The sequence below is a fragment of the Cherax quadricarinatus genome, chromosome 25 (genome assembly GCF_038502225.1).
Source record: "Cherax quadricarinatus isolate ZL_2023a chromosome 25, ASM3850222v1, whole genome shotgun sequence".
NCBI lineage: Eukaryota > Metazoa > Arthropoda > Malacostraca > Decapoda > Parastacidae > Cherax > Cherax quadricarinatus.
Window position 1 is genome coordinate 8098642 of NC_091316.1, and position 17697 is coordinate 8116338.

Genomic DNA, 17697 nt, shown 5'->3' on the forward strand with positions numbered 1-17697 from the left:
TTTTTCCAAACAACTGAACAGTGCTTAATATCATATTACAACATATTTGTATAAAAACTTAGACTAATTTCAACCACTATTATTATAATCATGGGGGAGTGCTAAACCCATAGGATTATACAGTGCATGTTGGTGGGGGGGGGGGGGATGGAAGGTATTCAGGGAGCTGGAGTACAGATCCAATTTCTTAAATCAAGAGCCCCTCACCAGCATCAAGGAATCTCCCTTGAGGGGACCAACCACTAAAATGCATAAATACAACCTGGGTTCAACGATAAATGAAGGAGCAGCAAACAGTAACATGTACACTACAGTATTAGAATACAAAAGGGAACACATGTATTATAGATCCACAGACAAGTGCATTAAACTTCGTTAAAACATCAGTACAGTAGTCTCTTTTATCTCAAACAGATGAATAAGTGTTTTGGCTATCACACCTTTTTTGAGGATGTCTGTTAGAAAGATGTCCGGCAGCTCGATTGCTAGTGCACTCGGCTCGCACACCGAGGTCCGAGGTTCGAAACTCCTCTGGTACGACTGGAAAACATTAGGGATGTGTTTCCATAAGACACCTGCTGTCCCGGTTCACCCATCAGTTTAAAATCGGTACCTGGGTGTTAGTCGACTGGTGTGGGTTGCATCCTGGGACAAAACTGACCTAATTTGCCCAAAATGCTCGATATAACAAGTGGCTTTCTATTTTTTTTTTTTATTATCACACTGGCCGATTCCCACCAAGGCAGGGTGGCCCGAAAAAGAAAAACTTTCACCATCATTCACTCCATCACTGTCTTGCCAGAAGGGTGCTTTACACTACAGTTTTTAAACTGCAACATTAACACCCCTCCTTCAGAGTGCAGGCACTGTACTTCCCATCTCCAGGACTCAAGTCCGGCATGCCGGTTTCCCTGAACCCCTTCATAAATGTTACTTTGCTCACACTCCAACAGCACGTCAAGTATTAAAAACCATTTGTCTCCATTCATTCCTATCAAACACGCTCACGCATGCCTGCTGGAAGTCCAAGCCCCTCGCACACAAAACCTCCTTTACCCCCTCCCTCCAACCTTTTCTAGGCCGACCCGTACCCCGCCTTCCTTCCACTACAGACTGATACACTCTTGAAGTTATTCTGTTTTGCTCCATTCTCTCCACATGTCCGAACCGCCTCAACAACCCTTCCTCAGCCCTCTGGACAACAGTTTTGGTAATCCCACACCTCCTCCTAACTTCCAAACTACGAATTCTCTGCATTATATTCACACCACACATTGCTCTCAGACATGACATCTCCACTGCCTCCAGCCTTCTCCTCGCTGCAACATTCATCACCCATGCTTCACACCCATATAAGAGCGTTGGTAAAACTATACTCTCATACATTCCCCTCTTTGCCTCCAAGGACAAAGTTCTTTGTCTCCAGAGACTCCTAAGTGCACCACTCACCCTTTTCCCCTCATCAATTCTATGATTCACCTCATCTTTAATAGACCCATCCGCTGATACGTCCACTCCCAAATATCTGAATACATTCACCTCCTCCATACTCTCTCCCTCCAATCTGATATCCAATCTTTCATCACCTAATCTTTTTGTTATCCTCATAACCTTACTCTTTCCTGTATTCACTTTCAATTTTCTTCTTTTGCACACCCTACCAAATTCATCCACCAATCTCTGCAACTTCTCTTCAGAATCTCCCAAGAGCACAGTGTCATCAGCAAAGAGCAACTGTGACAACTCCCACTTTATGTGTGATTCTTTATCTTTTAACTCCATGCCTCTTGCCAAGACCCTCGCATTTACTTCTCTTACAACCCCATCTATAAATATATTAAACAACCACGGTGACATCACACATCCTTGTCTAAGGCCTACTTTTACTGGGAAATAATTTCCCTCTTTCCTACATACTCTAACTTGAGCCTCTCTATCCTCGTAAAAACTCTTCACTGCTTTCAGTAGCCTACCTCCTACACCATACACCTGCAACATCTGCCACATTGCCCCCCTATCCACCCTGTCATACGCCTTTTCCAAATCCATAAATGCCACAAAGACCTCTTTAGCCTTATCTAAATACTGTTCACTTATATGTTTCACTGTAAACACCTGGTCCACACACCCCCTACCTTTCCTAAAGCCTCCTTGTTCATCTGCTATCCTATTCTCCATCTTACTCTTAATTCTTTCAATAATAACTCTACCATACACTTTGCCAGGTATACTCAACAGACTCATCCCCCTATAATTTTTGCACTCTCTTTTATCCCCTTTGCCTTTATACAAAGGAACTATGCATGCTCTCTGCCAATCCCTAGGTACCTTACCCTCTTCCATACATTTATTAAATAATTGCACCAACCACTCCAAAACTATATCCCCACCTGCTTTTAACATTTCTATCTTTATCCCATCAATCCCGGCTGCCTTACCCCCTTTCATTTTACCTACTGCCTCACGAACTTCCCCCACACTCACAACTGGCTCTTCCTCACTCCTACAAGATGTTGTTCCTCCTTGCCCTATACACGAAATCACAGCTTCCCTATCTTCATCAACATTTAACAATTCCTCAAAATATTCCCTCCATCTTCTCAATACCTCTAACTCTCCATTTAATAACTCTCCTCTCCTATTTTTAACTGACAAATCCATTTGTTCTCTAGGCTTTCTTAACTTGTTAATCTCACTCCAAAACTTTTTCTTATTTTCAACAAAATTTGTTGATAACATCTCACCCACTCTCTCATTTGCTCTCTTTTTACATTGCTTCACCACTCTCTTAACCTCTCTCTTTTTCTCCATATACTCTTCCCTCCTTACATCATTTCTACTTTGTAAAAACTTCTCATATGCTAACTTTTTCTCCCTTACTACTCTCTTCACATCATCATTCCACCAATCGCTCCTCTTCCCTCCCGCACCCACTTTCCTGTAACCACAAACTTCTGCTGAACACTCTAACACTACATTTTTAAACCTACCCCATACCTCTTCGACCCCATTGCCTATGCTCTCATTAGCCCATCTATCCTCCAATAGCTTTTTATATCTTACCCTAACTGCCTCCTCTTTTAGTTTATAAACCTTCACCTCTCTCTTCCCTGATGCTTCTATTCTCCTTGTATCCCATCTACCTTTTACTCTCAGTGTAGCTACAACTAGAAAGTGATCTGATATATATGTGGCCCCTCTATAAACATGTACATCCTGAAGTCTACTCAACAGTCTTTTATCTACCAATACATAATCCAACAAACTACTGTCATTTCGCCCTACATCATATCTTGTATACTTATTTATCCTCTTTTTCTTAAAATATGTATTACCTATAACTAAACCCCTTTCTATACAAAGTTCAATCAAAGGGCTCCCATTATCATTTACACCTGGTACCCCAAACTTACCTACCACACCCTCTCTAAAAGTTTCTCCTACTTTAGCATTCAGGTCCCCTACCACAATTACTCTCTCACTTGGTTCAAAGGCTCCTATACATTCACTTAACATCTCCCAAAATCTCTCTCTCTCCTCTGCATTCCTCTCTTCTCCAGGTGCATACACGCTTATTATGACCCACTTTTCGCATCCAACCTTTACTTTAATCCACATAATTCTTGAATTTACACATTCATATTCTCTTTTCTCCTTCCATAACTGATCATTCAACATTACTGCTACCCCTTCCTTTCTATATAGTAGTACAATGGACCCTCGGTTTTCACAATTAATCCCTTCCGGAGAGAATGACTAAACCCGAATCTGACAAATTCCAAATTAATTTTCCCCAGAAGAAATAATGTAAATCCAATTAATCCGTTTCAGACACCCAAAAGTATTAAAAAAATGTTTTCTACGTGAAATATACATTTACCTACACAGAAAACAATGATACATAAAGAATAAAACAATAACATCACACTTACCTTTATTGAAGACATGGTGATGTATGGAAGACTGGAGGAGTTTGCAAGGGGAAACCCCTTCCATAAAGACTTCAGGTACCAAGTCCTTATCCTGGGTTACTTCCCTTCTGTGATTTTTAATGCCACTAGGACCAGCTTGAGAGTCACTAGACCCCTGTCACTCAAAAAAGTGTTCCAGAGAGGTCTGTTTCTGGCGTATGTTAGGAATTGTGTTGGGAGACAAGATAGTCCTTCAATATGACACTAATACAAGCTCTACAGCTTATTTATCTTGCATCTGACATAAACAATATTAATAACAAAGAAACATGATATATACTCTAGAATGAATAAAATATGGCATTAAGAATGTCACGAGTGGTGGTGTGGTGTGTTTGTTGTTGGGTGTATAAGGGCCACTGATAGATAAGCCTTACATAGTGGTGATGAAGGCAGCAGTATTAGTCAGTAGCCCTATATACCTCCAACAACAATGGAGGTGTCAGTTTCATGCTGTTCTTTTTCTATCGATTAATCGCTTTACTTGCTACACTTTATCGCTGGCTGACGCTATAGCCTTTATTGGTTTAGCGCTTCTTTTTGATTATAATAATTATAATATAGCCTTTATTGACTCCTGCTGCTTTAGTATCATACATCTTGCAGAATCACTGAAAAAGGCACATTCTGCCCTCTCTCTCAGCCCTTTACCAAAGGGCTGGCTGGCACTAGAAACTTTCTTTGGGCCCATGGTGGCTTATTTAGCAGTTGCAAGCACTAAAAAGAATGGAATAATAAAAAATATATGGTATGAACATGTGGGATTGTCCTCACTGGCTGATAAACAGTGGCACACTGGCTGTAAATAGTGTGTCGGGCCGTGCGGACACGTTTAGGACGAATGACTAAAACCAAGTTCAATGACAATCACCGAGCTAATATTTTGATGAAAAAAACGTTGCTTATTGCGAATATTATGAATTCCAATGACAACGTAATCTGGGGGGTCCGCTGTATGTCAGTGATGTCAGCTAGGCCTGTATACCATGTACATGTAGTAAATAAATATATTATAAAAAATAGAGGAAAAACACTTCTATTCAGCTATTACTGAAGAATTACAGCATTGCTTTATAACTAAGGGGGAGGTGTGTGGGGGTTATCGATGAGCCAGACACAGAGTTAGAAAGTGAGATGTTTGTTATTTTTTCTATAGTTGGGTGTTTTTGGTAACGAGACCTCCGAACATGAAGTCATCCTGTATATTATGTTTAAGATAAGGACCAACTGTTATATTTCTTAATACCATATACAGTACAGCACAAAGAAGCTTAAATTTTGCTCAATAAATGTTTAAAATATTTTTATGACAAAATTTCTATCTGACAAATTGCTAATGTCCTTTTCTGTGGTACACTACCAGTCTTAACCTGTAAACAGTCCAAGCAGATCTACATTCACATATGTAGTGCTACAAAAGTAGATTATGTTTTTTTTACATATTTTCAAATATAACAAAAAAAAAAAGTAGATCAAAGTTTTTTTTACGCATTTTCAAATGTAAAAAAACAAAAAGAAGATCTACTTTTTTTACATACACTTTCAAATGTTGAAAAAACGTATATATACGTTTGGACCGTTTACGGGTTAAAACCTAAACCAGGGGATGAATTATACTTGTATCACACACCAAAGAATGAACTGAATTCCTGGTAATAACTGTGAAGCATACTCTAAATATCTTAGCAATGAAGAAAAGACATATAGAGCAAACTTTTATTGACACAATGTTTTGCTTTATCAAATCACTGAATATATAAAGAAAGATGTTGACACAATAAAAGCTTGTTCTTAACCTGCATCTTTTCATCACTGTGTTGGCAATTTGCCTTTGCATCTAGTTCCTAAAGTTTCTGCCCAATAATCTTTAATCTACTGATGTAGTGTTGCTACTTTCCTGGGCAGAGGTCAAGATTTTACTCTGAACAAAGTGTACAATATACTGAAAAACCACTACTACAGGATACATAGTCATTTATTAAAAGATAAAATACACAAGTTGAGTAAGTGTTGAAGAACTGCTGACTTTAATAAACAAGCATGAATATAAATGATTTAGATAAGTCAACTAAAGGTTAAGTGATTATTTTGAATGCAAAATTTTCATCTGTATACTATACCCCTAACTATAAAAAATAAACTTGTACACATTACAGCAATGATTTTAGTGGGGGTTACATTTCTTAGAACTATGTGAGCACCACATCTGTGACCATCAAATAAACAGAACAATATTCAATCATAAAATGTATTTTAAAAGTAAATGCTCTAAAAATCAAATAAATCTGTACAATACTGTATGAATACAGTATTTGAGTTACAGTATGGTATACTACATACAAAATTTTAAAATGTACACTTTTTAATCTAAGCTGCATGTAAATAGAGGGGCATTTTTTCCAGGCTAATAGGCATACAAGAATATGCCCACAATCCTTGGACAATGAAAAAACAATATAATGAACAATGTACCAAAGCTTTACTATGCAATGTATTTGTCATACATATGTACCACTTAATGAAAGAGATTGAAACTTCAAAATGTGTGAATAGTACATGAAGCTGTTTGAATTTTTAATGAAAATGTTTACCACAGCTTTGGAATTTATGTTCCTCATTTGACTGACACACACACACATACATACATTCTCTTTCGCTTGCCCTCTTGCCCATTCACTCACTACCCCTCTCATCCTTGAATTGCATTCAGTGAGGCTTGGTTAATCATTAAAGAGGAAGACCTACAACGAGAAGAGTATAGAGACTGCCTCAATTGCCATCAGTAAAACAATCCATCAAAAATCTAGACATAACACTATCCAAATTGTTGACCAACAAGATATTGCCCAGTCTGGAGACCATTGTAACACTGTTAACAGGTCCTTGTCAAACCCAACCCACCTTACCACAGCTGTGTTTCTACTACTACTACCACCTGACTCCTGCCACTATATATACTTGGTCTTAGTTATCTCTGTATTAGGACTGAAGAAGCCAATTGTGGCAAAACATTTCCTTTAATAAATATCCTGAACTGTACATAAGTGTCTTTTTTCCACACAGTGTATGCTGTAGTGGTTCTCTTAACCTCAACAGACAACTGATCCATAGCTGTCAGCTGATAACAGATGCCGCACATCCATCTTTTTTTTTGGGTGGTCACATAACCAAATTCACACACTTCTTCATCAACAAGCAAGAGAACAAGGAATTATGAGTAGGATAAAATTCTTCATTGTATAGTATACAGTGAAAGGTATGAATGATGTTAGCTAATAAAACAGGTGACCCACAGCTGTCTACTGTTCAATTAGGCTACATAATCATCAATAAGCAAGAAAAATCAAGAATTTAAGGTATAGTAATGAGATTACATATTAAATTTATAATAGTGGTGGTGTATTAGCCTTCTTCATTTTTTCTGGATGGAATGGCATGTTTATTTTCTAGAGGAATAGATGGAAATGAATTAAATACTAGCTTCCTCCAGGCCTTGTTAAGTTAATATAGTAACTAATTTTTTATTAGAGGATTTAGATATGCAACATATTTCTAGATCAAAAAGCAATAATATATACTATGTAAGGTGGTTTTCAAAAACTCTCATTATTTTTTAAGAAATAAATTAAATTTTTTTTGTGTGTGTGTGTGTTTTCTATGTTCTTCAATTTCATACAATTTTGTGCCAAATATTTAAGTACTTCAATGAATTTTGTATTAAGATTGGCTGCACAACTGCCAGAATAATTTTCTTAACTGATGAAGATATTTTATGAAATTTCTTTTCCTGTGCACATCAGTGACTGCCAACTACCATATATAAACTGAAAACGTAAGTTTTTAAAAATACAGCAATATATTTAAATGCCACAGATTTTTTAATTAAATAAAGAGGGCATTTACAAACTTACTTTGATTTTCTTTAGGTCTTCCTCTGAAGGCTGCTCAAACTCCTCTTGATAGTAGACTAGTGTGTGAATCAGTTCTTCTTGCTCTCTAGTCAAAGGTTTAACATTAGTCCTTGGCATTAAGGATACCTGTAAAGGAGTAATAAGTTCCCATGATATTAAAAACTATAGTTATGTCAAGCACATAAGTAAAGGTTTATGTGCTTGGGGGCCTCAGACCCCCAAAATTTCATCAGCTTCCCAAAGCTCCCACAAATAAAAATACGTAAAAATACATAATACGTAATAAAAATGTTTCAGAAGAAGTCTCCTAGCCCCCCCCTTCCAATCACATTGCCACTTGTAAGTACCCTGAGTATAAAAATTCTGGTGCCACCCATGCTGTGAAACACTGCCATAAGACTTATTGCCCAAAATGATAGGAAACTAATATTTAAAAGGAGGAGGGTTTCTCTTTAATACGTTAAAATGCTGGAGAATGTCATTAATTAAGAGCCGATAATACATTTGGAGGATAAGAAGTTTTCTAAATGATAAGTACAGTGGACCCCCGCATACCGATTTTAATCCGTGCAAGAGGGCTCATTGGTATGCGAAATAATCGGTATGCGAATGAATTTTCCCCATAAGAAATAATGGAAATCAAATTAATCCGTGCAAGACACCCAAAAGTATGAAAAAAAAATTTTACCACATGAAATATACATTTTCCTACACACAAAGAGAAGGATACATGCACAATAGTAGAGTAGTACATGCACAGTATATATTGTGCATGTACTAGTCTACTAAATGAAGAATAAATGACACTTACCTTTATTGAAGATGCAGCAATGACTGATGAGACACTGTGTCCTGGGAGTGCCTTTTCCTCCTGAGTACTGTAGGTCCTGTTTGGCATTTTCTTCCAGAACAGGCCTTATCACACTGTGTATGTCACTACGATTCTTAAATCTCTCAAACCAACCTTTGCTGGCTTTAAATTCACCAATATGAGCACTAGTTCCAGGCATTTTTCCCTGTTCACCTGGGTGTTAGTCGACTGGTGTGGGTTGCATCCTGGGAGACAAGATTAAGGACCCCAATGGAAATAAGTTAGACAGTCTTCGATGACACTGACTTTTTTGGGTTATCCTGGGTGGAAAATCCTCTGGGGTTAATTGTTTCTTGGTATATTCTCAATAAGCCACACCAACAACAGTGCTACAGCAGCAGCAGACGATGCTACAGCAGCAGCAGCAGCTGACAGTGCTACAGCAGCAGCAGACGATGCTACAGCAGCAGCAGACGATGCTACAGCAGCAGCAGCAGCAGCTGACAGTGCTACAGCAGCAGCAGACGATGCTACAGCAGCAGCAGACGATGCTACAGCAGCAGCTGACAGTGCTACAGCAGCAGCAGACGATGCTACAGCAGCAGCAGCAGCAGCAGCTGACAGTGCAGCAGCAGCAGCAGCTGTACCACCAATAGTAGCGATGGTTGATTGGGGTTCATTATACAACCTGGCCAGCTCAGAGACACGCACTCCACTTTCATACTTATCAATGATCTTTTTCTTCATCTCTATAGTAATTCTCACCCTTATTGCTGTAGGGTTGGCACTAGAGGCTTTCTTGGGGCCCATGGTCACTTATTTTCCAGATAAAATCACCAAAAACACTGTAATAATACGAAATGTTACGATTGTATGCTTGGATGCTACCGCGGAGGCTGGCTGGTAAACAATGCCACCGGCGGAACATGTGAGGCTGGCTAAGGCGCACATTGGACGCGTCTCGGACGAACAGCGGTGAGCGGGTTTTTGAGCGGTATGCGAGGCAAAATTTTTGCGATTAAAGTGAGCGGTATGTGGAATAAATGGTATGTGATGCCAACGGTATGCGGGGGTCCACTGTAGTTTGATTTACTGAGTTATTGTAAATGAGTTAGAGAGACTATTTACAAGAATGTAATGGGTTGGCAAACTGCATTCACTTAGATTTTAGATAATTACAATTATTACAATCATAACTAAGCACTAAACTCACAAGGGGCTTATAGCATTATAGCACAGATTTTAAAATAGATTTTGACAGAATTCCTCATGAGGTTAATTTAGAGATTACAATATATACCAGTAAGAAAAGTTCACAGCGTATTAATTATTACAACAATACAGCCTCTCCTCACTTAATGACGGAGTTCCGTTCCTAATACCTCGTCGATAAACGAATTTGTCACTAAACGAGGAACATACTATAATGGTAGTGGGTTTATGTCAACCATCTTTGATATTGCTTTATGTCACCATTGCACCATCTATGACATTTTTAGTATATTTTTAACCGTTTATACAGTAGTGTACTGTATATTGTAATAAACAGAATAGAGGAAAGCAGCTCTAATATACATTATTTAAGTATGTATACTGGTCAGAGAGCCTGCCGTAAGTCCAAGTTGTTGGTAAACGAGTACATCGCTAAGTGAGGACAGGCTGTATTATACTAATAATGTTAATAATAATACAGTACCTTCAAGAAATTTATGTATGATAAAAAAAAAAAACTAAGTGTAACAAAAACAAAGAATCATTATTATTTCACCAGGTTACATGACTTCTGGCATGAGAAAGGAAATGTAAGAGTTAAAACTACTACAAGACATGATTCGACTGCCACAAACAATTTCATTGCCAGGCATTTTGTAGTGGTAACCACTGCCTTGGACATCTGTTAACATTAAATCTTCTTTCAAAATAGTCTAAATATAATGCAGTCAGATTTGATTCCTCAATATCTATATAAAGTAATTATCAGATTTAAACACCAATCTCTAATTACCAAAATCAAGATTGTAGTTACAGCTGCAAGCATGACACAGCATGGCTCTTGCTGCTTCATCTAACATACCTCGTGTGTTTAAACATTCTTATTCCAATTTCTTACATTTTACCCTACACATTCTTTTCTCAGAATCACTTGCAAGGAGGAAAATAGAAGGGAAGTGGGATTCAGAAGCCAAGACAAAGACAGGGACTTGACCAAAGATCAGGGAATTTCAAATAAATTTGCCATACAACTCATCACCTTGGATGCAAAAATCAATATGCTATACACCGTGGCCTGGTGGCTAAGCTCTCGCTTCACACAGAGTGTCTTGGTTCGATTCCTGGTGAGGGTAGAAACATTGGGCATGTTTCCTTACACCGGTAAAATGGGTACCTGGGCGTTAGTCGACTGGTGTAGGTCGCACCCTGGGACAAAACTGACCTAATTTCCCTGAAATGCTCTGCATAACAAGCGGCTTTCTAAGATGTCAGCTAGACCTATATACCCTGTACATGTACTTGTAGAAATAGATATTATTACAGGTCTCCCTCAACATTCGCAAGGGTTAGGGGATCAAGAACCTCGTGAATGTTGAAAAATTGCGAATGTTTGGTGCCCCAATATATTGTAGGGAAATATAATACAATACTGCTTCCTTAACCCATTAAACCATGAACAATCATAAAACACATGAAAACATCATGAAATATTGTACTATTGCCAACCCTTTGGTAAAGAAGGTGATAAAAACTATAGAATTCAAGAAAGAACTCGTAGCAGAGTACCAAAGTGGAGGAGGAAGAGAGAGGGGAGAATGTGCCTTATTCAGTGATTCTACGATATGTATGATACTAAAGCAGCACAAGTTGATAAAGGCTATAGTGCCAGCCAGCAATAAAGTGTAGCATTAACAGTGTAGCAAGTAAGTTAAGCATTTGATCGATAGAAAAAGAACAGCATGAACCTAACTCCTCCAATGTTGTTGGAGTTATATAGGGCGACTGACAACACCGCCATCTCTAGTCTCTACCGCCTCTGATGTCGCCTCCACCACCACTATGTAAGGCTTATTCTCTCAGTGGCCCTTATACACCCAACAACAACAACACAGCAACACTTGTGACATACTTAATGACGCATTTTATTCATTCTAGAGTATATGTCATGTTTCTATGTTATTAATATTGTTTATTATGTCATATTAGATAAATTGTGATAGTTAAATAAGCCACAGACTTGACATTAGTGTCATATTGAAGGACTATTTTGTCCTATCTCCAAACAAACTCTGCAAACGCCACAATTCCTAAGATATGTAATGACATATTTTAAATATGATTGGGCGGCTGGGAATTCGCGAATGTTCGAAGCCTGTGAAAGTGGAAAACATGAATGTTGAGGGAGACCTGTATTATTTGCCTGGATGTGATTTGCAGGAATCTCTTATTGTGAGCCCTTAAAAAAGTCCCACACTTGGCCATAGAACACGGCTCAAGGTAGTCACTGCTAGGAAGGACCCTGAACACTTAATTCATACTATGCACCTGTGGTTAAAAAAAAAAAAAAAGACGTGTAATGTTAGGTAACTTTATTAGGGAAACATTTCATCCACCAGGGATTTTATCAGTCCACTTTGGATTGATGAAGCCTCGGGTAGGTCAAACATTCCTTAATAAGTTTTCTATCACTGCACAAGTTTCTTATATACCACTATCACTGCTGTATACCTTGTTTGAAATATGCAACTGAAGAATCAACAGCTGGCATGTAACCATGCATAATCCCAAATATGCATGAAAAGCCATCAATAACAAGGTGTAAAAATCAATCTGATCTAAATTTCCACAAATTCCACACCAAGTCATATAGACATGGTACTTCCAAATATTTATAATGGACAGATGTACCATTCCTCAGTAACAGACTGGGGCCAAAGTTAACATTGATAAAGTATTTTTAGTCCTTGTTATGCATTCAAACATCCTCAGGGTAGATTAGAGCCTAGCAGAATCTGGCAATATATGTACTCTTAACTGATCAATGAAGATCAAAGGTACTTTTACAGGGTCTACACAATAGCCACACTAAAAGCCCAAACAAGATCTGGCAAGGAAAAAGACAAGAACTAAGTCTAACTACAGAAAAAGCTTTGCTGATGTTAGCTGTGTGTATGCATCCCTGGTAGAGCAACAATATTTGGGGACACTACCAAAATCTGAGTATTCCTGAGCAATACATGACTAGATCATGAAGCAGATGCACAAGGTCTTGCCTCAGGAAAAGCCTTGTCAACATTTTGAGAATGAGCATAGGGCTAGGAGTGCATTTGTGTTCCCATATAAAGCAACAAGAATATTGGGACACTCCCAAAGTCTAAGACCATTAGAAGCCCCTGACTCAATCCTGAAGCAAAACAATGGTTAGATACACTTGGTCTTACCTCAAGTCTTTCGGATATCCCAAAAAAGAGAACCCTAGGAACTAGAGGAAGCAGAAGTGAATAGTAGTAGGCAGAAATCTACAAACTGGTCAGTTACATCCCCTACAGGGGCAACTCCAGTGGAAACTGGGCAGCTAAGGCCCACGTTCAAGTGGAGCCAGCAACAATGCTGGTGCCATTGGAGTGAACTATGGCAGGACTCCTTTCAGGTTTACCTGGAGTTTACCTGGAGAGAGTTTCGGGGGTCATGCCCAGCGGCTCGGTCTGAGGCCAGGCCTCAAGGTGGATCAGGGTCTGATCAACCAGGTTGTTACTACTGGCCGCACGCAAGCTGATGTACAAACTACAGCCCGATTGGTCAGGTACTGACTTTAGGTGCCTGTCCAGTGCCTTCTTAAAGACAGCCAGGAGTCTATTGGTAATCCCCCTTATGTAGGATGGGAGGCAGTTGAACAGTCTTGAACCTCAGACACTTATTGTGTTGTCTCTCAATGTACTCATTGCGCCCCTGATTTTCATTGGGGGAATGTTGCATCTCCTGCCGAGTCTTTTGCTTTCATAGGGAGTGATTTTCGTGTGCAGGTTTAGTGCCAATCCCTCAAGGTGCCTTATCATGCTTATATGTGCCATGAAAGTTCTTTGTACACTCTCCAGGTCAGCAATGTCACCAGCCTTGAAGGGGGCCATTAGTGTGCAACAGTATACCACTAGCCAAGTGTGCTAGTGCATGGAAAAATTATGATAGGCAAAAGACTTGGGAAAATAGGGCATTGAGCTAAAGAACCAGAAATGAATATGCATGGATAAGGAGAGAGGCCCAGTGGCAATATGAGAATGACAGACCATCAAAAGCCAAATTTGACCCAATGTTGTTATACAACAACATCAGGAGGAAAACAACAGTCAAGGACCAAGTGATCAAGCTGAGGAAGGAAGGAGTGGGAGCTCACAGGGAGCAACCAGGAAGTATGCAGGGAGCTCGACTCAAGATTCAGGGAGGTATTCACAGTGGAGACAGAGAGGCTTCCAGCAAACCGAGAGAGTAGGGTGCACCAGCAAGTCCTGGACACACTCCACACAACCAAGGAGGTGAAGATACTGCTAGGTGAACTAGATACCCTGAAGGTGGTGGGCCCAGATAACCTCTCTGTGGGTTCTGAGAGAGGGAGCAGATTCGCTGTGTGTGCCACTTACAATAATCTTCAATAAATCTATTGAAACAGGGCAACTGCCTTAGGTGTATCAAGACAGCAAACACTCTCAATTTTTAAGAAAGGAGACAGACAGGCAGCACTAAACTATAGACCTGTGTTGCTGACTTGTATAGTATGTAAAGTTTTGGAGATTATCAGGAGAAGAGTGGTGGAGCACCTAAAAAAAGGAATGAGCTCTTACATGACAACCAGCATGGCTTCAGGGAAGGAAAATCCTGCATCAGAAACCTATGGAATTCTACGATTAGGTAAGAGAAGAGAGGGATGGGTAGACTGCATCTTCTTGGACTGTAAGAAGACTTTTGATACAGTACCACACAAGATACTTGTTGAAAAGCTACAGGAGCAGGCAGGAATAACAGGGAGAGTACTGCAATGGATCAGGGAATACCTGACAGGAAGGAAACAATGTGTGTTGGTACGTGATGAGGTGTCAGAGTGTTAAGCGGGGTTCCACAAGGGTCAGTCCTAGGTCTGGTGCTGTTTCTAGTATATTTGACGACATGACAGAAGGGATAGATTCAGAGGTGTCCATGATTGCAGATGAGCTAATGAGAAGAATACAAGTGAATGAGGATCAAGCAAGCCTACAAGAAGATCTGGACAGGCTGCAAGCCTGATCCAACAGATGGCTCCTGGAGTTTTACCCCAGCAAAGTCATTAAATTTGGGGAAGGACAAAGAAAACCACAGACAAAGTAGAGCCTAGGAGTTCAAAGGATGCAAAACTCACTTGGGGTAAGCATCATATTGAGCACATTTAAGGCACACATCAACCAAATAACTGCTGCAGTATATGGGTGGCTAGGAAAGCTAATAATAGCCATCTAAGTAAGGAGTCATTCAAGACACTGTATGCTGTGTATGTCAGGCCCATATTGGAGTATGCAGAACCAGTATGGAACCCACACCTGGTTAAACACGTCAACAAATTAGAGAAAGTGCAAAGATTCGTAACAAGACTAGTCCTGGAGCTAAGGGGTATGCCCTATGAAGAGAGGTTAAGGGAAATCAACCTGACAACACTAGAGGATAGGAGGGATGGAGGAACATGATAAAGTGCATAAAATACTTAGAGGAATTGACAAGGTGGATAGGGACAGAATGTTTCAAAGATGGATCACAGCAACAAGGGGTCACAGCTCGAAGTTGAAAACTCAGGCGAGTCACAGTGATGTTAGGAAGTATTTCTTCAGTCATAGAGTTGTCAGAAAGTGGAACAATCTGGAGAGTGATGTAGTGGAGGCAGGATCCATGCACAACTTTAAGAGGTTCGATTAAGCTCCTGGGGAAGGGAGAGTGGATCTAGTAGCAACCAGCAAAGTGGCAGGGCCAGGAGCTATAACTTGACCCTTTCAACCGCAACTAGGTGGGAGGTGGGTACACAAGTATGTAAGTACACATATACACATACATGCACACAGACAGTGACAGAGACAGAGACATGTAGTGGAAGCAGGAGTCATACATAGCTTTAAGAAGAGGTATGACAAAGCTCTTGGAGCAGGGAGAGAGTGGACCTAGTACTGACCAGCAAAGAGGCAGAGCCAGAAGTCATGACTTGATCCCTTGATATAGGCAAGTACATACGTATGTATGCATGCATATACATGTGCACACACACACACACAAAAAAAAAAAAAAAAAAAAAAAGAGAGCCTGGCCAAGTGTCTATCAACAAGTGCCTCTGATAACCCATAACTAACACACACTCACACAAAGTATGACAACCAGTAACTAACTACAAAGAAAGACATACACAGTTACACACTCATGCATATTCGTGCACACACAAAAAGACATTAGTAACTTTTTCCTTTTAGGGCATAATTAATGGTTCACCACTTTGACTCATTATTAAACTGTTAGATGGTTTTTCTTCACATGCATCAGCTGCACAACATATACAACTTATTTTCAGAAGTTGTAGGTACAGTAATGGCTAGTAGTTCTTCACTTAAGTATAAAGATACATCTGGGGAAGATTGTTTCCCAGCAGTACTGAACACTTGGAGACTTAGGGCAGTACAGTACAGTATTCACAAAAAAATGCTAGACCCATATGGGCCTTTTTTTCTGAGCTGACTTGGCAATTGCAATATCTGTTAACTATCCAACTGAAAGAAAAATATCTTGAATATTAATCACTATCTCTATGACAGTTCAATGTGGCAAGTTACCATATTCCATATGGAAGCTATCTGAGATCAAAACTATGAACTATAACAGCCTTGTGCTATTGAGCTCACATTTTTAATTAAAATTAGATATAATGATAGTTTTTTATCTTAACGCTTATTTAGTAATGGTTATTACAATTAATGATAAATGACCTCTAATAATTTGCAAATAAGTACAGGTTGGCCATCACTAATCCAGCATCATCAGGACCTGTAGGGTGCTGGATTAGTGATTTTGCCGGATTACAGAGTGGTTAGGTTAGAATACACTTAACCCAACGGCAATATTTACAAAGCGGCGATTTCACCCAGTTTACTCCACATTTTTGGCCCATTCCATTGTTCCAATCTACCAAACTCATAGCTGTTTCACTAGTATTCCCTCCATTCTGTCGAATGAATACAAGAAACGCCCACTCACATATTTCAACTACCCAATAAAGTGGTCAGAAATTGGTAATTTGGCCAATTTCACACAAATTTCAACAGATGCCAATTTCAAAATAGGGTCCAGAATAAGCAATGCAGACATTCCTGGCACTAAAATAACATTTTCTCTGTTGCTCAGTCATGTCTCCAGGAACCTCTTATATTACGCTTACTTTCCATTTTGAATTTGTATTCACAAAAAATAGAAGATTTACTGTTATGCAGACTACTACATTATTGTAATAATTGCACAAATAATGTCATCCCATTCGTGACTGCGTATTAGGCTGGCCAATTGGACGCGTACTGTACGGTGACATCATTTGTTTACTTTTGAACACTGGCAAAAATCGAACATTTCCACTAATCTGAGCTTAATCTTAGGGCACTTTCCAGTGTGAAACCAATCAAAATTATATCTATTTTTGAAATATATCTTCCATTTATCGAATGAGACAAAAAAACGAGAATACAACCATACGAAAAATACACTGCAAAGTTGAGTTTACACCATAAAACACAGTCACAATTTTTTTCTCATTATGCACTGTAAGCTGCAGAATTTTTTTTATATAGTGCACACTTACCACACAGACCTATTCTCTCATGTAGGCCCAAATTTACCGGTCACAGCTTATCTGAGTGAGCTGAGCTCATGGTGACTGACAGTGGCTTCAAAGCTACTTTTTCTTTTACGGATTATGTATGGTGTATGGGCTTTACACAATGAGAACATTTCTTTTATTCAT

At 39.2% G+C, this 17697-nt stretch overlaps 1 protein-coding gene across 10 annotated transcripts in view; it reads right to left on the reverse strand.

Annotated features, from left to right (window-relative positions):
* EcR (Ecdysone receptor) overlaps positions 1-17697 on the reverse strand; it is a 502071-nt gene that overhangs the window by 34764 nt on the left and 449610 nt on the right. For all 10 annotated transcript variants that reach the window (XM_070088599.1, XM_070088597.1, XM_053778518.2 and 7 more), the window contains one exon: positions 7883-8008. In XM_070088599.1, coding sequence (XP_069944700.1) covers positions 7883-8008 — 126 coding nt within the window. The remainder of the gene's footprint in view (positions 1-7882; positions 8009-17697) is intronic.